Here is a 24,135-nt window from a genome sequence, read left to right as displayed (position 1 = left end):
CAAAGGGCGCCCCCTGGCGGCCGCCCTCCCGCCCCGCCCCGCGGGGTTTCCCGCGGTGGGACGTGGCCCCTCGCACCCCCCCGCCTTCCTCCGCGGTGAAGCCGGGGCAGCCGCCCTGGCTGCTGCCGCTTCCCCGCCCTCGCCCCTTCCTCCCTGGGGCGCAGCGTCGGGGGGATGTCGATACCCCCGGCGTGAGGGGGGCAGCAAAATGCCCCCCTCCCCCTCCCCGGGAGTGCCCTCCTCCTTCAGGGTTTCGCCCCGACCCACAGCTCAGTTTCGTACCCTCCCTCTCACTGCCTCCGGAGACACGGCTGGTGGGACTGTCCTTTCTGTCCCCCACGGGGCGTGGCAGGGGATGCTTTGGCACCCTTGGAGGTTTTGGCACGTCCGAAGGGTGCTCTGGTTGTGCTCGTGGGTCTCCCCCCTTCTGGAACTGGGGGCCCTTGAGAGCATGAACCCACGCTCACCTTCCTTGGTCTTGCTGCCTGTTGCTGTCCTTTAGCAGCCGGAGCGATAAACGGCCCTTTTCGGTGAAGACACCCTGAGCCAGCACATCGGACGGGAAAGGTGGAGATGGGGCTGTGCCAGTCCTACTCGTCCTGCTGGTGTCCGTGTCACCCACCTTCCCCAGCCCACCCCAGTGCCGCCACTGCAGGGCTAGGGCAGGGGGCACTTCCCACCTGGCAGACTCACTGCCCGGCTCCCCGGGCACGCAGCACATGCGGGAATAAACTGCTGCAGAGGAAGCAACAGAGAAGTCATGGAAATTATCAGTATTATGATTTTAAAGGGCTTTCAAAGAGGCAGCTGAGCAAACACTCATCATCCATGTACAAATGCTGCCAAGACCCTAAATCTACCATTTTGAATCTACCATTTTAATAAGGACGATGTGCTGTACATCTTTGCATTACTGGGTTTCTCTCAAAGGAGAAATTTCGATTTTTGAATGCTTCAGTGATTTACTAAGGTTTATTGAACAAGGGGATTACAGACCAGGAAGGAGTGTCCTCTTTCTCGGGTGTGTACTTGTCCAGTTACTATAGTTTCCCTTTCTCCTAGTGAATATTTGAATATTGACAGATCCAGACTCAGAATAGGCGGAGTGAGGAAATACTGTCTCCTTCAGAGGGCCCGGGGAGCACACGGCATGGTCTGGGTGGTGCTGCCTGCCTTCACCAGGGCCTGGATGGAGGGGACGTTTAGCCGGGACCTGCTGTAATCCCAGGCTGTGGTATAAACAGGTGATAATTACTGATAAAGGTCCTGCTGGAGGTAGGGATGGGGTTATATTGTTTTGACACCGTGGTTTGCTGCATTCTGATGACTTAGGAGATTTTGCTGGAGCTGCTTCCTGAGATTTGCGAACAGACAAACAAACAGACTCGTGATTACCTGACCAGTCCGCGCAATGCCGGGGGGTCAAAGGGGAAAAAGCAACTGCAATCTCACCACACCAGGCAGAGACAAAGCAAGGCTGGTTTGCTCTGAAAACGCTTGCAGCTGTCGGTCCCCAACGTCCGGGCAGCAGCGCTGGTGTGAAAAATCCATCCTAGTTACCTGGTAGCAAACTTTTCCAGTTGTGTCCTTTTTAACTTGCAAAAGAAATAGGGAGCTGTGACTCTGCAGCTGAAGAAATGGTATTTTTCTGTGTCTCTGTGGGCCCCGGTTTTATAGCTTTGGAAGGGAAGAAGAGGAAAGCAGCAAAGTTTTCTTTGGCAATGCAGAGATAACAAAGTAGATTCATCTCTCTGCGTATTCATCAAGAACTCTACTGGAGGGAGTAGAGAAACCAGGGTGGTGCTGGCAGTTGGAGCTGGTCCCCGGGAGGAACAATTCCTTGCCCGATGAAGAGGCAGGGCAGAAACCCACGCAAACCTGAGGAGAGCAGGGTTAGGAGTGTCTGGATTTGATCATTGATGTCTGGGTAGTCATATCAGTCTGATAATGTCCATCTGCAAAGGAATGTGCAGTGTTCCCAGGTGCTTCAGAGCACTGAACTGACTCACCCCTTCCCTGACCCTGCTGCCACCCCCCAGGGAGATCAGGCAGCTCCTTGCTGATTCCTGCAGTGTGAGGTCAGCTCTGGACAGGGGTACAGGTTCCAAAGATGCTGTTAGCAGATTTAGATCCTTTTGCTACAGTCTCCAAGCAGCCAGGAGGGGGAACAGAGATGTTTTCTGTGGGAAGGACTTGGGCTTTCTACTGAACCTTCTAGGAAAGTACAGGGAGGAGTCCTGGGTGGCAACAATTTGACTGCACTTGCACTTGGAGGGACATCAAGAGTGGTCTTGAGGAGATGCATGTAGCAGGCATGCAGGCATGTGCTGTATGATGTAGCACTCTGATCATGCTGCTGGCTCTTGGAAGGACTGCAAACCGTGCATACCCTGTACTTGGGAAAAGCTGGGTTTAGGGTGTGTTCCTGAGGGGCTGTGCAGCCATTCCATTGCTCCTCTGTGCCTGATGGGTGCTGCGCTGAGTGCTGTTACTGGGTGAATGCTTGACAGAGTAGCCTTGGGTCAAACAAAGCTGATGAAAGGCAATACTGAGATACACCCATGTGCTCTTGGACCTCTCATAGTCCACATAGGCTGCAGCACAGGCTCTTCCCTGTGCCTTTGTGCATACTTTCTAGGCACAAATTCTGTGCCTGCATCTTGCTTTGTGGAAGTGAGAGCTTGTAGACAAGTTGCTCATGTCTCTTTGACCATTGAACACCCCTCACAACCCATATAAACACTCATGGCCAGAGTCCCAACTTCATGAACACCCAATTTATATTTTGCTTTCCAGAGACAACTTGAAGTTGATACTTATTACTCACGTTTCATGAAAGATTTCAAAACCCAGCAAATCTTTCTGTGGACATCACAAGGAATTTACAGAGCAAGGTAAACACTGAAACTCCACTTTTCCCCTTCATCACTCATCAGTGTTCTCAGCGCTCTGGAATTTGCTGAGAATTTTACAGCATCCCTAAGATCATCAAGTCTCCTATTCTGGACTTCCTTCCTTTCTTTGAGACATGAAATATCTTCTTTCCTTTCTTTAGATGATTTTCTACAATGGGCAAAATAAACCCCCTCTTTACTCAATAATCACTGCCTTTCCTTCTCTGCCTAAGATTCTTTTTTCACTGGAAGTCCCAAAGAGTTTTCACCCTATTTTTGCGTATTTTTTCTACCTGACTTTTGGGGAAATACCATTCCTTCAGATCATTAATCTCAGCTGAAAGACCTGGGTTTATCCAAGATGTTGCAATCTCCTCTGTATTCTCTAGGCTAAAGGTACACCAGTACTGACAGTCCTTAGTGACTGGCCTGTTCTTAAGTAAACATGTGAGTCTTTTTTTTTTGCTCTTTACAAGAGCAGGATCAAGTGAGAAGGGGCATGTCTACAGACAGTTACTGAAATTAAACTGGGATATTTTAGTCTGCAGGTAGACAGACTCCTCTAATTGATCATAGAGATTGTCCTCATGTGCAACAGTCCTTGCTGCACTGAGCAAATGCTTAACACCTTGGTCATGTCGCTCCTTTGGCTGTTGTTACTCAGACAAGCAGCCTCACCTCTGTACTCAGCAGAGATTTGTGCTCTGTGGGTAGTAAATGATACCTGTTTCCTTTTCTGGCAAAAACAAGCTTTAACGCTTGCCAGGACTTGCAGGTGAGCAGCCTGGTTTCCTCTTCTCTCAAGCATTCCTCGGGGAAGGTCTCACTGAGCAATGCCTGTGTTTGGAGAGCTGGGATTGCATGTGATCCTCTGTTGTGGTGTCCCCTAATGCTGGCCTCTGGGTTGCCCTGAATTAATCTTGAGCTAAAACTGATGTATGTGGGGGAATCATCTCCTTCTGATTCTAAGTTATTATAAGTAGGGCCAGGTGCACAGCGCAGGCACAGCTGCACGACCCTGGTTTCAGAGTGAAGACATGAGCTCCACATCTGGACCAGAAAATGGGAATGGCCAGACAACATCAGCACAGCCCGCTGTTTCTGGTGGCAGCCAGTTGTAGAGCCAGGGAATAACACAAGCACATAGTGACACTAACCCAAAATGTGTTGCAGCCCACCCTGAATATATCCTGAGCCAGTACCGGTACTTTTAACTTTAAGTTTGCTTACTGGATTTTTCCTCCATAAATTTGGCTGTTTGTTTTTTGAAACTTCTGGCACTTGCAGCATCCTGCAGCACAGAGTTTTGCAGTTTTAACTCTGTGTTTCACAGGGAAGTACAACAGCTTGTTTCTTTTGAACGCTATGACTTGCTGTTTCATTTGAATGTCCCCAAGGTTCTGGGAAAAAAAGGCCAGATTGATGGGACCACATGCATTTAGCTCTGGTTTACATTGCCTAGGAAAAAAACCTTAAAATTACTTGTTGTTTATCTGCAGGCTGCTTTTTCTTCTCTCTCTCCCACTTACTCCCCCATCCATCCAGGCAAAACACCCCTGCTGAACCTCAGCTCCACTGTTTTGCAGGCAGCGCCTTGATGTCTTTGCCCAGATGTCAGGAGGATCTAAGACGGTTGCAAATCTTCCCTGGGATTAGTCAGGGATTGTGTCCAACCCAGTCTGCAGCGAGGGGCAGACGTTGTGTTTGACCATGGTAGCAGCTGAAGCAGCCAAAGATCACAGCTTGCAGGGCTGCAGAGCACAGCAGCACAAAGCAAGCTTAGCCCTTCATCAGCAGCTCACTATTGCAGGACTGCCATTTAGTACAAAGTTTTAAAAAAGGTTGTTGGAGAAGACCTGCTCTAAATGACTCATTGCCTAAAAGGCAACAAGATAGCAAATAGCACCAAAACTGGAGCTTTTCCCTGCACTCCCGGATTGAAATCTCCATTTCCAGGAGGAAAGTTCAGATTTCCTCTTTGGAATTGAAATTTGTGGTTGATGGAGGCAGCATCAGTTAGAGAGACTGACTGGACTTATTTGATACTGACTACACACAGGGAATATATTGTAAAAATTGGATTTACAATAGGCTGTATGAATTACTCCTTCTGCAATGTTGGGGGTCAGAAACACCATAAACCTCTCTGTGTTTGGTCAGCAGACATGACCTGGAGTTCCTAATCTGCTGGAGATAAACCAAGCTAATAATCAACCCTCTTCTTGCAGTCATTCAAACATTTGTATTTCCTCACCGGCTGTAATAAAGCTACAGTTTTGGGAGTAGTTTCACTCTACTCTTCACATGATGAATTTCATCTGGCTCTAGTTAAAATGTGCTTATACGTCGTATACTGAAGTTGCATGAGGCTGGAAGCTGGGTGAACTCCTGGCTTCTCCTCCAAACCCTCCGGTGAGGGCTCTGGGAGGGATCATGCCTCCTCCCTGTCTTCTCGGTTTTCACCTGTTGCCTTTGTTTTTCCTCCTCTTGTGAATCAGCAACCCACAAATGACCACAAGGCCCGAGACTGTCCCTCAAAATGCCCCAAAACACTGAAATCATTCCCGTCTGTAAACAAGTGGTTTTGGCATGTATAAAGCTGCACCGTGTGTGTCATTACCCACAGCTCCCAGATCGCCGGGCTTGTCTGTGCAAGGCAGTAAGCTGCTGAGAAATAAAGGTGGTCCTGCATTTGGCCGCTCACGTGTTGTTTTCCAAAGCGATACTGGAAGCTCTGATAGAGATTCCATGGCATGAAACCCATCCCATGGAGGCCAAGAGATTTGACCCATACGGTAGGATTTATTTTGCTTTCGATTTTTCTATTTTAGGATTGTTCTTTCACTGGACATTCTGTACGAGAGGCCAGATAGAAAACAAAAGTCAGACACAGTCAAATTAATGGAAACAATGAGTTTCACAGTACTAGAGAGGTAATGGTGGGAAAAGCAGGGAGTTATTAAACTTGCTTCTGCATGCTGTCGACAGAAGGTAGCTCTATGTCGTATCATCAACAAATGTCTTTCTCAAAATGTACGAAACTAATCATGGTGTCAGATGATGGGATAGGTGTGGCGGGGCATCTAGGGAAGAGACTCAACAGTGAAGTGGCAGGTGGAGAGCATGCCTTGTTGGAAGGGTCAACCACAAAGTGAGGCCACTTTCCCCACCATGTGCCACTAGGGCCAGGTGGAGAACAGCAGCTTCTGGTGTTGGAGTCCCACGGCAGGAGAGGGGGAGCAATGAGAATAAGTGAGACCCAGGCCTGACTGAGAGGGAGAGGAAGGCAGATCCATGTGTGTGTGAGTGTCATACTTGGTGCATGAGCCATGAGAGATGTGCACCAAGGTCCTGACAAGATAGAAAACTCTTCCAGGGATGGTACCAGGGATGAATTTTAAGTGCAGTTAGGAAAACATCTCTCAACTCCTTCAGGGAATGGGATCTGTGAAGATCTAACTCTTGGCATCCAGCGATCCTGTTTACTCTCACCATGTTCCTGATGCCTGCAAGGTCTTGGTCCTGATCCTCCAGGGACCAGTTATAGCAGGGATCACATTTCTACCCGTATGTCACCAAGTCTCCACCAGGGACTCAGTGATGGGTGGTGACTGTGCTCATGCATGAGCTTGATGGCTTAGTTATGGAATGAATTTCCTGAGTCTGGCAAGAATCTGATCACCTTCAGGATCACCACTGAAAAATTTTCCTCTTTGGAAGAACCTCAGGTCATTATTCCTGAAATCAGATGAAGGAAGGAGGAGGCATTGGAATGATATAACAAATATATAGAAGGAGGAAGAAGAGAAGATGCCTAATGACTAGATCTGAAGTCCTCCGCAGGAACTGCTGTTAAGCCAATACTGAAGACAGAGTTACCTCCATGAAGCCAGAGTTACCACCATTTATGTTGCTCACCCAGTGAGCAAATAAGCCATCAAGCTCAAGTACCTGTGAGTCTGGTTTTGGGGCAACCTTCATGTCAAGGAAAAGCCCAAGCTGTATTCAGCATTTTAGAGATTACTCAAAGATTCCCATCCCAGGGTATGGCTATGTTTCACCTTTTTGTGTCTGGACCACAACCTCTATCCATTTCCTCAGCCCTTATGACATGTCAGATAATTGGTGCTGGGAAGATAAAGTGATCCAGGGTCCTTCCTAGAAAGGCTCTGCCATAAACTGCTGCAAGATTTGTAGATCAGACTGTTCAGGGGCAATGTAAAGGGTAGGAGATGAGGTTTCAGGTCTTTCAGGGTTGCTGAACTAAGTTCCTTCCACATATTGCTAGGAATTCCTCTGGGGATCCATAAGAGCTAACCTATTTGGGATGTACTTGGATATTGGAACAGTTCAAGATACACAGATTACTGTGCTGTAGGAAGTCTTATGAAAGGCCAGAACCGGTGAACAATTGCTCAGCATTCTCACAGATATGCTGGCCCTGTACAACCATCCTCCTACAAGTAGTTGTCTCTGGAAAGTGAGAGGAGCAGTAGGATGGGATTTGTAAGTATTGATATTCAGTATGCTTCAGTCCCCTTTAAGACACTGAAATCAGAGCCAGGTATTTCTGAAGCGCTCAGTAGCTTCTGCTGTGACGCACATGGCTGGATTTTCCAGTGGGGAGCAAGGTCAAACATTTAAAGAAGTCATTAAATGTGGCCAGTTATTCTAGTGCCTACATGGGAATGAAACTCTTGAAAATCCCTTGCTAAGTGCAAGACCCATCTGCACTGGAAGCAGAGCTTGTGCATGCAGATGTGTGCAAGGCAGAGGAGGAGGGAAGGAGCTTCTCCCCTGGACTTTATAACACACCCTTTATCGTTAGGATGGGGAGAGCACATTGGCAACCCAAGGTCATATTTCACTGCCTAGAGGGAGTTTAAAACCCCAGTTATCTGGCTGGAGGCCAGAGGCTGGAGGTGTTTCTCTCACAGCTGTGTCTCTCTGCTCATCAAAACTCTTCCTTAAGCCTGATGTACACAGAGTCTTTGCTGATGGGTGATTCGGGAGCACTCGGGTGAGCCCACACCCTGTGCTGTTGACAAAGAAGGCGCGAACGAAGCCTAAGCCAGAAGCAGGCGGAGGGATGGTCTCCTTTGGGAGATCTTAGATGAGGAACAGCACATCTCCATAAAGAACAGAGAGGGAAACCAAGCCCTACGTGAACCACGACCACCAGGGAAGAATAGGGACAGAATAGGAGAAAGAGGGAAAGGACATGCTGTGCCCTCCTCTCCTAGTGCACAGAGAGACTCTGATGTGGGGGGAGGACAGGGCAGGAGAGACAAGAGGAGAGGAGGCCTCTGGAGACACTCCCTATATAAATGCCTTGGGTGAGGTGAGCACGGAGGCTGGAGTCACCCGCTGTTGTCTCCCATCCCCGGGCTGGGACTGCAGCCCTGCCCATGTCTCCCCATTCCTCAGGGAGTTTCCGTTAAGGATTAGGCTGTCCTTCCCCTTCCTCCCTCCTCTTCCTCCATGGTTTTGTCCTCCAACCTACAGCACTGCTTGGCTGCAAGGTGAAGGCAGAGGGTGATGGGGTGTCTGTGAGCCACGAGGGGCTCTGCTCACACTAGTTTGCTCAGTGGCGGGGGCAGAGGCACCCCTGCCCTGTCCCCTACCCACGCAGGGAGAAGGTTGGAGCGAGGGGCTGGCCTTGTGGGAGTCCTCGGGGCGTTTGCGGTTGGCTTCTCCCCCTTGCCGGAGCCCGGCTGTGCACAGAAGGTACGGTGCCTCGTGGGGGGGCAGGCGCGGGGTCACTCTGCGTCAGCTCCGGGCAGCGCTTGATGAGCAGCTTGGATGCTGGGTAGTAAACAGAAGGGGACAGTGAGTGTGTGTTGAGGGACTGGTGACGGGCAGGTGGGCAGACACTGATTTTAAGAGAGTCGCAGCCCCAGAGCTCTGCAGGGAACTCCTTGCAGATCTTGTACCCAAACCTGACCCACACTCACCTAACCAGGTCCCAAAACTGTCCTGTGCTCATGGGCTATGAATCACAGCAGCAACTGTTTTCTCCAAGCCTCAGCTCTTGCCCTTCTTGCATTTTTATAGCAGATCAAACATCCTGTTACAAAACTGTGCCTTTCTAACCCAGTAGTTACTTTTATCCCCTCCTCGATGAGTCTCCTAGAGGGTCTTTCATCACTCTCCGATAAGCAGGTTGGTGAATAGGAGCGAGGGGCACAGAGGTCTGAAGCGGATGTTTCTTGTGAAGTGAGTCACAAGAGGGGCTGGATTTCAGCCAGGACAGCCTGCAGGGTGAAGCGCACGTACGACGGCCCCTCTCGCTTAGGCTAAGGTGAGCCGAGTTTCTGAGAAGCAGCCGCCGGAGCACAGACACAATGCAAAGCACTTCCACCACGGGACCTTTCTTCCTTTGCTTTTCTCTGGTATTGTGGAAAGAGCTAAATATTCACCCTGCTCTCCCTTCCCTTCCTGCACGATTGCTATTAGTGGCACAGACCTTCTGCTTCACTCGCATTTTATCACCTTTGCATCAGGGCACGGGAAAGTTCAGGTTCACACTGGGGAACACACACTTGGATGAGGATGACACCATTGGGACGTGGCAGGGCATCAACAGCCCCTGGGGAGCTTGGGGACAAGGACTATTCACTGGAACTATTGACATACCGAGAAAAGGTGTGTCTAATCCACTGCCCAGCTCCTCTGCCTATACACGCCTGCGTGAAGCTGGTATGCAGCGACGGCACTGTGCGTTCTCGGTGGCTGCTTTCAGGAAACCCAAGTGGTCACGCATGTTTTCACCGATAAGGATCTTACCCCGCCCATGCAGAGAGTGCTGCCTGGCTGTTAAAGAGGAGCGGGGCTGTGACTCCTCGCTCTTGAACTAAGGCACTTAGTCAGTGCCTCAGTTTCCCCAACTCTAAAATGGGATTAGTAATACTTCGTTGAGATTATGTGTTTCTCAGATGTGGGATTTCATAGATAGCTATAAAACAAAATTTATTGTACTGAAGAGAAGTTGCATGGTACTTTGAGAGCCTGAAAAGACTATACTGAAATGCTTATTTTATTACTTATTGCATTGGAGTGATTGAAAAAACTGTTTTAAACGGGTGTATGCAAGCATCATACCTGTGTGTATAGTATCCATACACACACACACACAGAGTTTTTACTTACTGATCCTTTAAAGTCATATCTACTAGAAAATGCCTTTGCTTTCCTATTTTCTTTTAATCCTATATATTGCCGGCTTGAAAAGTCACAGGTTGCTCAGAAGTCTTACTGTTTTCCTTGGGGATACCAAGCTAACTCTAAGCTAACTCTTAGTGTTTTGTGACCATATGAGCATGGCGAGAGTGGTACATTACAGCTGACACACACTGATCCGTAATTCGTGTGTGTACGCATCTCATGTCCAAGGAGCACTGCTCTGGAGATGAAGACACTTAGAGGCCATGGATGGTGGTGTATGAAGCAGGAAAATGGAGGGGGTACAACCAGGAGTGGGGAGTGGGAAGGGCTGGGTAGACAAGCCCATGGAGTCTTCCACATCAGCAGAAGAGCTCTTAGGGAAACCCCTCCTGAAGCTCCCCATCACCTCTGGCTCCTGAGCCGTGCCCTTGGACAAGCCCCTGGCTCTGAACATGACAGTCGCCTCACTGACTGCTTGCTTGCTTGCTTGCAGTTAGGTCCATATGTCATGCATTAATGTGCAGCATCACAGCTTCCCTCTGCTACACTATATATTAGACACTGTGGAAGTAAAGGGAGGACACAACCCTTCCCTGCTCACGGGACTGCGACCTCATTGGGGTGTTGCTGCAAGAATGGTTTTGTAGGTAGACGGATGAAAACCAGCTATGATCCTCCCAAGACTGGCAGTAGTTTCTATTGCTCTCTGTAACATAATGGCTTGGCGTTAATGGAGAGCACAGATCATATTGTGTTAATGAGTAATAAAAGCAATCGACCCATAGTGCATTTGTCTCTTAGCTGGGAGTGTGTGTAGTCGAGGTGATAAGGCTGTTACATTAGCAAAGTTATGCTGCATTGATACCATGGAGTTTAAGAGCCCTACAAAGCCACGCTTTGATAATTAAGTATTAGGATACCCTAATGCTTTTTTTAGTGTCAAAGTACTATAATGTTAAGTTAGCCCAGGGAATAAGGTACAGTTAGCATATATAGTACAGCCTACAAATCCATCTGAAAGCTACACTGAGTCATGTCATCCAGGTTTTAGGCTATCCAAAGACATCTTGGGAGGTTATTTTGGGAGAGCTGTTTTCCGAAGCTGAGGGGACATCTGTCGTGCTAAGCTAGGAAGGCAGAGTATGATGAGAAAGTGCTACAGACTTTGCTTCATGAAGATGTTGACTTGTTTTAAATAAAGAGTATTAAATATGTACCTTGCCAGTTTCTGAATAAGAATATTGTATTCTTTCTAGCAACTCCAGCAGTTTCCATGGGACTGTTTGGAGACACGGACCTAAAGAAGGACTAGATATTGGATTGGCCTCTCTGTCAGCTGAAAATCACAAACTATCTTCATTGTGTGGCACACTCTGGAGCAGTCTTACACCAGGGAAAACTGCAGGATCCTGACCTGCTCTGCTGCCGAGGCCAGGATGCTCCTGAGCCCTGAGCCAGATGCAAATGGCTGGTGTGAAACCACTTCCCGTCCCTGGTGACTCACAGCCAGGGAAGCGTTGGCATCCTGCTCTAGGAAGGGTCACTTGCCTGCCCTGCCCTGCAGGGAGGGTGAACACAGCGAGGTGGATGGAGCTGGGACAGCAACACAAATTGCTGGGCATGCAGAAAATAAACAAGACTTTGCCAGGACTGCCGTGACAGCTATGGAGAGATGGAGTGAAGCACAGGCAGCACTGGCACCTGGACACGTTGCCTTCATCCCTTAGTGGAACTTGCTCCTTGGGCTGACATGCGTGGACATCTGATGTGCTAAGCTGGAAGAACAGAGTACGATATGCCCATTAAAAAAGCTTAGAAACAGCGCTCTGGCTATTACCGTGGTCCTGCTGTTCCCCTGGGAGTTTTTTGCTTTCTACCTCAGTCACACTTGTACTGGGCACACTTTCACCATGCACCAAATGAGGAAAAATGGCCCCATTCTCCCCAGGTGGGCTTACCCTCTCTAAAAGAGGCTTGTATTTGGGTGCAGGACAGAATGAGAAGGCAGGGAGATCCATATGGCTATAATACGTTTGCTGGCTAATTCTCTGCTACTGTAAAACTCTGCTCTTGCCACCTCTAACGATTTAATTCTGTTTGTGGAAGGCTGTCTCAGATTTTCCAGGTCTTTTCTGAGCTCATCACACCACTTTTTCTGAGTTGCTGCTAATAACAACTGGCTAGGATACTTTGTTTTCAAAACTGGTGCAGACACAGGTTAATTAACACAGTGCAAGACAAACACAGGAAGATGATGCATATTATCGGTACCTGTCTTATATCAATGCAGTCTATGTCTATGTGGCTAACGAAAGTCGTTATGCTTTATGGGACCTGCATGGCCAATGCCCTGTTCCTGTGGGTCAGAACTGTTGGAAACACAGCTCTACCTTTGTCAAAGCAAGCCGTGAAGTGAAGATCATGAGTGTTTTTGCCTTATATAGACACTTGGATGCCAGAAAACTCAGCAGAAAGCATCATACCCACACAACCATATCAAGACATGCATCTGGCAGAGAAGTAAAAAGAAAAGTTCCTCACTTGTCAGCTTCTAAGAATGGAATTAGAAAACAGAGAGCAGAAATCTAAAGCAGCAGAGAGTCCTGCAGACCCTGGCCTTTTGACTTGGGACTTTTGTTCTCTATCCAGTGTCTCCCAAAGCATGTGCTGAGGACCTCTTCTGCGGTGTGACCTCTGAGTGATCCCGGGATCAAGGCAAAAGATTGTTAACTCTGACAGTAAAACTGCCTCATGAGGGAATTATATGGGTTATATATTGTAAGAATAATAATTTTTTTATTGCTATTGTATTTGGAGGGAAATCTCGGAGAAGAGAAAGCAAGCGTTGAGCAGTTCTGTAAAAGTACCGATTGGCTCCATCTGGAGGTGACAGCTGAGATGACAGACACCATCAGTTTGGGAAACCAGATTGTAAGCAGAGCTGAAAGCAAAGCGAGAATCTGCTCCTCAGAGCCCTGTGTTGAAGACTTGCCCACTAAAGGCAGGTCTCCAGTCTTTTATGGCTTCTCTTTTAAAAAATAAAGATCGCTAAGGATGTGATGGTTTCTGTGCATTTGTACCTTTGGGATGGGAGGAATTTCTAGTCCTGCTCCCCCTTGGTTTTCCTGGAAGGTGCCCTGGAGCCCTGCTGGGTTTCTCGGTGCTGTGTGAGAGGAGGCACTGAGTGAGAAGCCTCCTTACAGAGGCCCCGTCCTTTTGTCCCCAGCAGCCTGTGTGACCCCTGCTCACCCAGGGAGTCCTGCAGGAAAACAGGAAGGTTGCAATGGCAGTAAGCGAGCAGGCAAAATCCAACCAAAGTAAGTCCCCCAAAATGGCACTGCCTTGAAAAGTTCAAGATTCCACATGGGACCTGGATTCAGGCCATGAACAAATTGAAGTCCAGGGCATGAGAAGTATCTAGGTTTGGCTTAAATACAGAATACAGAGCTCCATATCTGAGCTGGGATGGTTGTTGGTGTTGGCTCTGAAGGCCCATGACTGCTACCTTTTACCTTCCCTTCCTAGTGACATTCCGGCATTGAACTAGACCATCACTGCATCAGAGACCAACAGGGTAACCAAAGCGCCTGGGATCTGCACCAAGACACTATAGTTGCTCACTGCTAAGGCATGAACCAATGTACAGGAATAAACATGTGTGTGCACGAGAGCAATGTCCCTTAGCAGTGCTCAAAACTTCTGCCCTGAAGAACAAGTTTTGATTCTTTTTTTATTCCTACTTTGCCAAAACCTGCAATGTTATCTGTTTTCCTTGCAAGTCCAGGACTCCAGTTACCTGCATGCCGCTTCTGCACAACCCCATTTCTCTTCAGCCAGGCATGACAAGAGCTTTAACTGTGCAGGGCGGATTGGCTGCAGCAGCTCCCGTGGGCATGCTCACTCTCCTCCCGTCCCCGTTGCAGGTGAGCGTTGCTCCTGCGGCCATCACTAACGGATGGCATCTGCAGAAGTGAGAAGTTTCTGCTGCACATGGCCACAGGAAGAGGGTGGTGGTGACCTGGGACACTGAGGCTCTGCCTCTACCCCAGCTTTAAGAACAAGGGCTGGGCACTGTTTTTCTCACCTCCTTGGATGTGCTCAGTACCTGCTAGCATGAGGTTTTTCCTCCAGTATGTGGGCTGTTTTTTTGCTTTTTTCTCTACTGGGTTTTTGATAGCATCTACCTGGACAGACTGCTGGATGGTGAATGCTGATGATTCCCTGGAGGTAAGATCGGGATGAGGAGAGCCTGATCACCAAAACAAATGTGTCCTAGAAAGAGTTTGGTTCCTGGCATCATTGCTCCACTCTTATGTACTTTTTCCCTGTTGTGCTGGATGAAAGTGGATGAAAATGAATGAAAATGAAATGAATGACTCTGCCAAGAGCAGGGGAAAAGTGATATTTTGTGTAATCATCTCTGCCAGACTTTATTATCCAGACTCTGCTCTCACTTAGTAAGTTCAGGAAAGGTCTACAGGCTCTAGGTTTAAATGTGCATGAACTTTAGTACCGTTATCCTACACCTCCGGTCTGCATGGATATTTTGGAGATGTTTCTAATTCTGTAGGTCAGACTTCTTGGTGGAAAGGTCCAGCATGTACACCTGTGCTTTTCAAGTCTTTTGCTTAACAGCCATTGAGCTATAGGGTTAGCAGAAATTTATGGGGAGCATAGGGACTGGCGTCAGATTCAGCACTCAAAAATATCTTTTTGAACTTGTGAAGACATTAGCACTCTCATGTTAGAGAAAAGTATTGGCAAAAATAAACTGCAAACAACAAGGGAGCAGAATGCCACATAGGTGCAAGCTGCGCCCCAGAGACTCCAGACCCCAAACTGTCACCATTTCTCCAGCACTCGGTACTGCAAGTTTGTATTTTTCTTCCCAGAGCAGTCAGCCAGCACTTTCTGTATATTTAAAGGCTGCAGGTCCACAGTGTGGGAATCTGCTCTCTGATAAAATGGATGCTTTATGCAGTGAAGGTGGAACACCTTCCAAGACAGAGAGTTTTGCTCAATATATCAGGAGGAAACTTTCTACTTGCTATCCAGCATAGGAAATCAGAAAAGCTCCTCTGCACGCAATGATTGCAATGCAACATTTAGCTGCATCACATCAAGTGATGAATTATCTGAAGAAAGAAGGCTAAAAGTGATTACAAGAAAAATACCTTTTTTCTCTATGCCACGTGAAATCCCAACAATCTGTCTGCCACCCTGGAAGGTGGTTGTAGATGCTGAGATGGTCATAGATCCAGTGCTGTGAGGTTGCTGATGGTCAGTGTGGCTGCTCAGTGAGGCTCTTTGCAGGGAAAACAGTGTGCAGCCGCTTACGCTGGCTGGAATATCACTCTTCATTTGTCATCGTAATTGAGGAGATATTTTAGATTCATTTCAGAAAGCTGTGAATTGCCTGGAGTCAGCTGAAGATATCATTATACTCAGAAAAGCCAAATGGATCCCAAATTGTGGCATCATTTCTAAGAAAATCAGAAGAGGGAAACCCAGCTCCTAAGTAAAACGAGTCCAGGAAAGAACCAGCCCATTACCCTGAGGCTGGGTAACCTTGTCTTCTTGGCACAAAGGCACCTGCGCTGTCACTAAGTGCTCCATTAACACCCAGTTTGGCTATTAGCAGCCACTACGCTCACATTCCTGCTCTGAGTGTGAATACTAAATAATGGAGAAAAACGCCCCCAGCCTTAATACCTGACCGTCTGATCTCCTTAATGGCCCTAATGACTTACTGCCTCTCTAAATACGGGAATGCAGGTAAATTGCCCATGGCCAGAAAGGCGTGGAGTCCGCAATGACTCCTGTTTTCAGCTGGAAAAAGGGTCATTCGGGCAACTTTTGATTTCAGGAGAAAGGAACTCCATCATCCAGCACAGAAAGTAGCCTGGCTTTGACCCTGGCCCCCAGCAGCTGGGCAGGAGGAAGCCCTCGCTGTGGTCCCGTTGGAGAGGAGCAGCCCAGGAGGAAGAGGCCAGGGAGCGCCGGGACAGCCGCCTCCGGAGGGGCCGGGGGGCCCCGGCCAGCGCTCGGCTCTCACAGCCCCACGCCTCCCTTTCAGAAAAAAACAGGTCGCGGCAACACAGAAAGTGGTTTGAGCTGGTGCACTCCGTCTGAGCATCAAGACAAGCCTGGGTGAATTTTTGCAGTAGTTTGTGCTGGAAAAAGCCGTAATCTGCTTCCCAACAAGCACAGTATTGTGTCCACAGTCCCTCCCTGTTGCAGGCGGATTAAAAATATTACCACTACTGTTAAATGCTGCCTGTTTTACTCTCATGTTGGGCTTGTAATCATTGTATGTTGGCACCTTTTTACAGTGCGGTAAAACACTCTGACTAATATCGCTCACATGTTTGTCTTCTGCGCTTTCCCCAGAAGGGGAAGCGTGTGCTTGTTCTGTCATTTTTTTGTATTAGAATTATTTTAATATTAATTATACATTATGCATAGGATATAATTATATATATTACAGCCATTATGCAATTTATGTTTTACATGCATACTTGTGTTAGGGAAAGCAGGTCGTGGCAATATGTGTTTCGTAATCAAAGTGGGAAATGAGGAGTTTGACTGTGATGCTTAGCTCCTGGGGGAGTCCTTGGCTGGGCCCAGAGAAGCTGGAGCAGATTTGCTATGGGGGGAAAGAGGTGATGGGGAATTAGTGCTACCAACATGGTGCAAGGGTCCGGCTATGGGATGGAGAAATCCATGCCCCCTTGTGCTAGTTTTGGCTGGGGTAGAGTTAATTTTCTTCATAGTAGCTAGTATGGGGCTATGTTTTGGAATTGTGCAGGAAACAGTGTTGATAATACAGGGATGTTTTAGTTATTGCTGAGCAGTGCTTACACAGAGTCAAGGCCTTTTCTGCTTCTCACCCCACCCCACCATGCCCACACGATGCCCCCGCCAGACCTGACCCCTCTCCCGTTTACAGCAGCCAGTTGCTGTGTGCCTGAGGGTCTGTGCTGTCTGCACAACGGCAGATGCCTAAGGGTGGTTTGGGAGCAGATTAACAACCAGAAGGACAAACGGTGCACAAAGCAGAGGGGAGCAAGGGATGGCCAAGGAGGTTAAGAGGCAGATAACAGAAACCAGAATAGTTCAGCAGTGGCTCAGGCCAGCCACAGGTCCCCTCCGCGACATCTGTTCCCGTCACTCCTGCACAGGCAATGAGACATTTAGCCCTGGCTTGCACGTGCTGCATAGAGATCGGCTGATCCCTGGTTTTGCTCATGTTCAGCGCTAGCAGGAGTAGGTGACAACTGAAACATCCCAAGACACACAAAACATTTATCAAGTTTTTTCTAGTCTAGGAAGCGATTGTTTCACAAGCTAGACATGATCACAAATGTTGCACCTTAAGACCTCTGTTTTGCTTGGAGGCTAACGAAGCCTGGAATCCTGTTAGTCTCTTTATAAATAATTTAGATGAAGATGCTGCTTGTAAGATTTAAAAAACAATTCTAATGCGAGCAAGTGAGGAAGCAACTCCGAGTATTAGCTGAATACAGAGTAGTATGAATGAGCCTACGGTGGTTTGGGAGGAACATGAAATGCTATAAACACAAGTGGAACAAAATGTAATTTAATAAAAATATGCTAATTTCAAGCACAGCCTGAATGGTGGTGAGTTAAGACAAAAGAGGAGTTGTAGCTGGGTTAAGAGGGTCATGGTAAAAACTTATGTCTGATATAAACATGGCAAAGTGTTTTACATGACACTGTTCTCTTGAAAAACACAGAATCAATGAAACCAGGTTTTTCCAGCATTACTTCTTATTTTTTTGTGGTATTTTTCATTAAACCTGCCCCAAAATTCTGAGAAATTGTAAGTAGTTTTCATCTTCACAAAACAAAACTGGTAGATTGTTTTCATTCAAACATAAATAGTATCTTTTTTGCCAGTCTGAAGTAGCGAGTCATTTTTACTCACCTTTAATCCACAGCGCACTGTCACAGAGAATGTGTACAGTTTGGCTCGAACATTATATTGTGGAGAAAACATTGTGGCTGGCTACAGGCTTCAATACATCCTGAATGAGACTTTATTAAGTGGCTGAGATATGTTATTATCTGCTTTGTGATTTACACAGTCCAAGAAAAATTAATTTGTTGCATCATCCAAACAAGCCTGGTCCCCTTCATCTGTGTGAAACCCATTCCTCGGGAGAGTTTCTCCTTCCATTACCTGCAGCGGGTGTCGCTGGCAGCAGCGGGGCAGGCTGGAGTCCAAAGCTGCACCGACATTCACTCTGCTCCTTGTATGAGCAATTCCAGGAATGTGTTAGAGCTGCTTGTTGCCATATTTGCATTGGTAATGAAAATACCTCCCATATTAAACTGATTTATGGAAGGCTGGGCTGGGAATGGTATCTACGGCTTCAGGACAGCGGAGACAATTAGCTATGATGCTACTGCAATGTCTGCCGAGTCTTCATGTCTCAGCGATGAGTGTGGCTCGGGCACGCGTGGTCCCATAGCCGGCAGCATACTGGGAGCCCCAGGGCCAGGATCAGCGCTGGCTGCCTCTCATTTCCCAGCGAGTGTTTACAACTGAGTCATTTGTGGGCAGCCCTCCACGCATGTCTGGAGAGGGGCTCACATCCACACCTCCGCTCTGCAGCAAAGCACTCCTTCACCCCGCCACGGCCACCTCCCGTTGCGGGCGCCCAGCTGCTGGTGCAACTCCTGCCCCACCAGTCGCACTCCCCTCTGAGCCGCTCCTTCCTCCTCAGCCTTCTTGGCAGGAGGATGGTGTAAGGGGAGCATGGACAGCAAAGTCTCAGGTCATCTGGTCCATAGCCCTGCCCAGCTATGGAGCATTTGGTAACAAGTGATCAAACCCGCTCTTAGATATCTCGCATCAGCCACCCCCCAGCTCCTGGCAGAAATTTCCTTCAGAATTTTTATCCTTAAAAATAGGAAGGGTTTTTTTCCTAATGTTTAGTCTGAATTTCTTTTGCTCTAATTTATAGCCATTAGCAGGGACACAGAAAACATTGTCCTTTTTCTCCATCCTGCCGCTTTTTTTCTTCAAGCTAAACAGCTCAGGTTTACCATTGATAGAGCTGGACCAGGATTTCTGTTGAAGGGCCTAACTGACCATACGCTGTGTCGGTGAATATATTAACTTATGGTCTTTTTTCCTTTTCTCAACCCACAGGTGAGTACAAAGTGCCGTGGCCTGTGGTGGGAATGTGTCACAAATGTTTTTGACGGGATCCAAACTTGCGATGAGTACGACTCCATCTTCGCCGAGCACCCCGGTATGTAAAAGTCAAAGATGTTTCTACAAGTGGTGGGAACTCCTGAGTGTAGACAAAAAGAGCATCTGTTCTACTCAATGACAGATAATTTGGAGCACATACATATTAGAGCCATGTTTCTTTTCTCAGTGAGGTATTACTCCCAGGGGAAGCTGGAGAAAGCTTCACCCCAGAAAAAAATGTTCCTGCAGGATCTGATCCCATTACCCACCCGCATTTCCATTCCTTGTGCACTAGAAAGATCTGCTTTTGTCCTGCAGTGAAGTTGGTGCTGACCCGAGCCATGATGATCACAGCAGATATCCTGGCAGGATTTGGATTTCTCTTCCTCGTCCTGGGACTGGACTGCGTGAAATTCCTTCCCGATGAGCCGCTCATCAAGCTGCGCATCTGCCTGGTGTCTGGAGTTACATTGCTCATTGCAGGTATTCGTCTGCTGTGCCTCCACCCTGCAGAACACCCTTTAGCAAGGGCACATCTTGAAAGCCTTCTCTTATTTTGGAGAGAGGAGTTGGTGATTTTCTAGAGAGTAAACATGAGGGAAGGATGTTTATTTGCTTTATCTGTGCAATATAGCTTCCCCTGTTCACTGCCCGCCCCTAACAGCACATAGTTGAGTTCATCTGCTTTCATTTCATACATTGACCAGGTGACTTGGCTCTGAGTTGACAGACTTCCATTTACTGCTGTTTTACTGTGGAGAAGTCAGTGTTGTTGATAAGGCAGAGAGACCTAATTGCTGAAGGACTAGAAAGTCCCGGCATCCTGGTTCGGTTCCTGGCTCTGCCACAGATTGTGTGACCTTGGGCAAGTCACTTAGCCTGAAATCTCTGCAGCCGATCTCTAATAAAAGGATAATAACACATCTGTCCCTCCTAGGTTATAAATTCCTGACTGACTGAGGTGCTTTGCTGTTACAGCCAGTGGGAGAATTTTAAATACAAAAATAAATAGACAGCCAACTAGGTACCAAGTAATTTCCTTTGACTTTATGCCAATAGCGAGCGTCTCCCTCTGTTTCAGTGCAAGCAGATTTAACATATAACTCAACCCAGCCACGGGGAGCACATGTAAAACACTTTGAGAGGTTCTTTTAAACATCCTCCATTCACCTCCCAAAGTTTGTCTAAAAAACACTGTCAAAGTTCTGAAAGTCAAAACAGATTAGAAAATTAAATTCTTGAAGCAACTTTACAAGAAGTTGATAAACAAGCTGAGAAGGGAGGAGCTTTCTGCCTTTTACTGCAGAAACCTGAGTGCTGCCTCAGCACTCCTGGTATCAGCAGGAGCCAGGGTGAATCTGCCAGGGTGACTGGGCTGAGACTGAACAGGGGCCAAAACCTGCTGTCCGAGGGAGGTCTTCCCATCCTAAAGTCTGACCCAGCAGGCTATACCTCCAGATTTTATGTTTGTGATCTCCTCATGGTCCACCTGGGAGCTCTGTGCGGCACCTCCCTCCTGTCCTGCAGGTCTCCCAGGCATTACCGGCTCGGTGTGGTACGCCGTTGATGTCTACGTGGAGCGCTCCTCTCTGGTCTTCCACAACGTGTTTTTGGGCATCCAGTACAAGTTTGGCTGGTCGTGCTGGCTCGGCATGGCGGGGTCACTTGGCTGTTTCTTATCCGGGGCCCTGCTCACCTGCTGCATGTATCTTTTCAGAGGTGAGGAACCGCGGCAAGGCTGAAACACAATTCAGAGATAGAGTTATCGCTCGGGGTGTGCTACAGGCACACAGGGTGGGCAAAGTCCTTCAGGGACATCCTTCAGGATGGTTGCTCATCCCCAGTAGCAGTATCTTCAGCTGTAAAATGGGAATAGTGTTATTTCAGCAGCTCTAGAAAGCACGTCAAGGTCTTCAGGTGGAAGCTGAGGTGTAAGTATGACATAAAATGTGGTATTATGTCATATGTTGGAGTGCTGCTTTGCATTTCGAGGCTTTGCAGCTGAAAGTCACCAAGCACTCATTAGCAGATCCTGTTTCTCTCCCTGTGCCTCACAGAGACCAGCTCTGGAAGACTCCACTCTGCTTACTCCTTGAGGAAAGGCTATTCCTCAGCTGGGACAATCGTAACAAACGTGCATTTGCCATCCTCGCAAACAGCCACTGCCAAAATGTATGCAGTGGACACAAGAGTGTGAGGAGGAGGTAAGCGCTCCAGAAGGAGCTCTACTTTTATTTGTAGTGGATTGCACAGAGGCCCAAGCTCCTGTGGTTGTGATACAGACGCAAAGTTAAATTTCAAGGATGTACTGTATGCTACAATGTTTGCATTATGAGAGCTTCAAAAAAACCTTCCTCAAGAAAGTAATCTCTGAGAAGATCTTGCTTTAGGGAATCCTGTTGTCTTGAGTGCTGAGGCCACTTGCATAAGCACGGACTGAAATAACCAACACAAACTCTTTCAGCATTTGGCTCAACAATATCGGTACAAGTGAGATAAATCAGCCACTCCTGGATCAGATACCAGTGTTCCACACGTAGATCTCCAAACTGTAGGATGGATCTGTTCCGTGTTTGGTAATGTGTCGACAGAATGTACGAAACAGAAAATACAGGCGAAGAGAAGGACTGATCGTCTGGCCAACATCTGGACCCTGTGCACCCAGCATGGGGGTCTGCTCCTCTTAAAGGCAGCTGGAGAGTTCAGCAGAAGATAAAGAGCTGTGTTAAATGCCTGGCCCTCTCTTTGGCCCATGAACCTCTGCACTGAGGAAACACTGCAAATCCAGCTGCATTCTTCCCTGCAAAATACAGTCCTTCTCAGTAAGTGTTAAAATGTACATTACAGATGCTCTAGACCCACGAGATCTGGAAATTGCCAGCTTCTTTCTGCTTAGTAAAAATTTTGCCTGGACAAAGACAAAGAGAGTGAAGATCCAAGATCTGACCTTGTGCATGACAACATGTCTATACCAGCTAGAAACTAGGATAAATGATAGTAAAAGTCATTGTCCCTTTCTATCAAAAGATACTTAAATCTAGTTCAGGACTGCTGTATCCTGCTGCAATCCAGGCTGCCATAGGCCATGTCTTCACTAGGGTTGGTGAAAAAACTCAGCGTGGTTTAACACATTCGCTAAGGATGGATGCAAAAGTGCTGACAGCCCTTCCATGCCTTTGAAGAAAAGAGAAGCTGAGACACAGTTTTCTTAGGCTTGGGAGGAACTGCCCAGTCCTTTCTACCATGGGCACTACATCATACGGTCATGGTCATAGGCACCAGGGGTTAAAAAAAGGCTCTCAGCACAGAGATATACAGGGGGAGTGGAGAAACAACAGTGGGGTCTCAGGAGAGTGTGCACAGCCGTAGGTACTGCGGCTTCCTCCACTGACTGCTTGGCGGGGAGACTGGATGGAGAAACTCCCTTCCCCCCCAGGCAATATGGAATGAAGCCTTATGTTATGAGAGCTAGAGGGAGATGGAATGGCTGTGGATGGAGTGGGCTATGTCCCAAAGAGCACCTCTGATAGCCCCTACAATGGAAGATGAGGGGCTGAGTCCTCTCACGGATTATCCTGGAAGCAGCATCTTGTGCTGCAGCACAGAACTGACCAGCAATGGTAAAACATAACCCAGTCCTGACATGGCTCCTAATCAAATAACACTCAGGCCCTGGGACAGACGGGACAACAGCAGGTCCATATGGCTTTGCTACGGGCTCAAGCACCTCTAAAAGGCTCAGACCATAATGCAACCATCTCAGCAAGAGCCCTCGTGGCAGCACTGCTGCCCAGGCAAGGGAGGCTTCGTGCCTGCAGAGTTTATGCTGCTTTGGTTGGCAGACGCTTATGTTAGCCAAACTGAAAGCAACTTATTGCCAACAGATGAGCTATAGTGAACAGATGTAAACACAGTAGGAGAAGTGACGGAGGCTTTTTTACAAAGTCCTGAGAGACGAGGAGTACCAGAGTTATGAGCTATGTGATGAATTCACGGATTATACCAAGAATGCACAAAGAGATCTGGAGGTGATAGGAATTTCTGCCTGTTATTGCAGGAAACTGGAGAGGCAAGGCCACATCTAGAGCTTTTTTCTTTTTTTAAAAAAAACTTTTTCACAATCACGTCAGAAACATGTATTTGCTGTGGGGCTTTCGGGGTGGAAGAGCTGGAGCTGGTACGCCGTGCCGGGGGAGGGAAGCTCTGGGGACGTTTGTGGATCTGGTTCCTGGGCTGTGCCTCTGTTCCCCTGCTCCTGCAGGGACACGCCGGGAAGGAGAGGGAGGGCAAACCTGCTGCAGAGGCAGAGCTGTGTTCTGCCACTGCTCCAATGCCTGCGTCCCTCAGGAGGTCCAGGGAGGCCAACGCTGCCTCAGCCCCCCTGAGGGAGGAGAGATGCCCCGACGTCCCGGGATGCTCCAGCCCGGTTCACCCAGCACAGAGACGCTCCTCGGGAGGAGGTACTGAGCAGACATCATCACCATTCAGGACCAAAATCCTGAATCAAATCCTTTCCAGACTATGCAGCCATAGCCCCCACCATTAGCCCTCGCCATTAACACTCAGGGACACCTGCCAGCCTCTTGTTGCTGTTTTCTACAGCTCTTTCTGAGGCATGAAGATTATCTCTTGCTGGGAGGATTTATTTCTTGTTTAGCAGAGGAGAAATAGTCTGGGATCGCCTGCTAAGGCGGGTGTAATTGCAGATCTCAGACCATTGATTTCTCCTGTTCTTTTTCTCCTGTAAGCTGTAGTTGAAGACTTCTGGGCCTTTGTCCTAACGGACTTCAGCTTGTTTTAACGTGGTGGGAGGTGTTTTGTGACTTGCAACGCATGGGTCACACCAAGCAGCAG

General features: G+C 48.0%; 1 protein-coding gene across 1 annotated transcript; it reads left to right on the top strand.

Annotated features, from left to right (window-relative positions):
- Nucleotides 1-14,171: 14,171 nt before the first annotated feature.
- Nucleotides 14,172-21,478, top strand: CLDN16 (claudin 16). The gene is made up of 5 exons (XM_075157641.1): nucleotides 14,172-14,285; nucleotides 19,237-19,339; nucleotides 19,600-19,764; nucleotides 20,809-21,013; nucleotides 21,355-21,478. Exons 1-5 carry the CDS (start codon nucleotides 14,172-14,174, stop codon nucleotides 21,476-21,478), a joined length of 711 nt encoding a protein of 236 aa, XP_075013742.1.
- Nucleotides 21,479-24,135: the final 2,657 nt, after the last annotated feature.

This window comes from Calonectris borealis, chromosome 9 (assembly GCF_964195595.1).
Source record: "Calonectris borealis chromosome 9, bCalBor7.hap1.2, whole genome shotgun sequence".
NCBI classification, from domain to species: Eukaryota; Metazoa; Chordata; class Aves; order Procellariiformes; family Procellariidae; genus Calonectris; species Calonectris borealis.
This window is presented reverse-complemented; position numbering and strand designations above follow the sequence as displayed.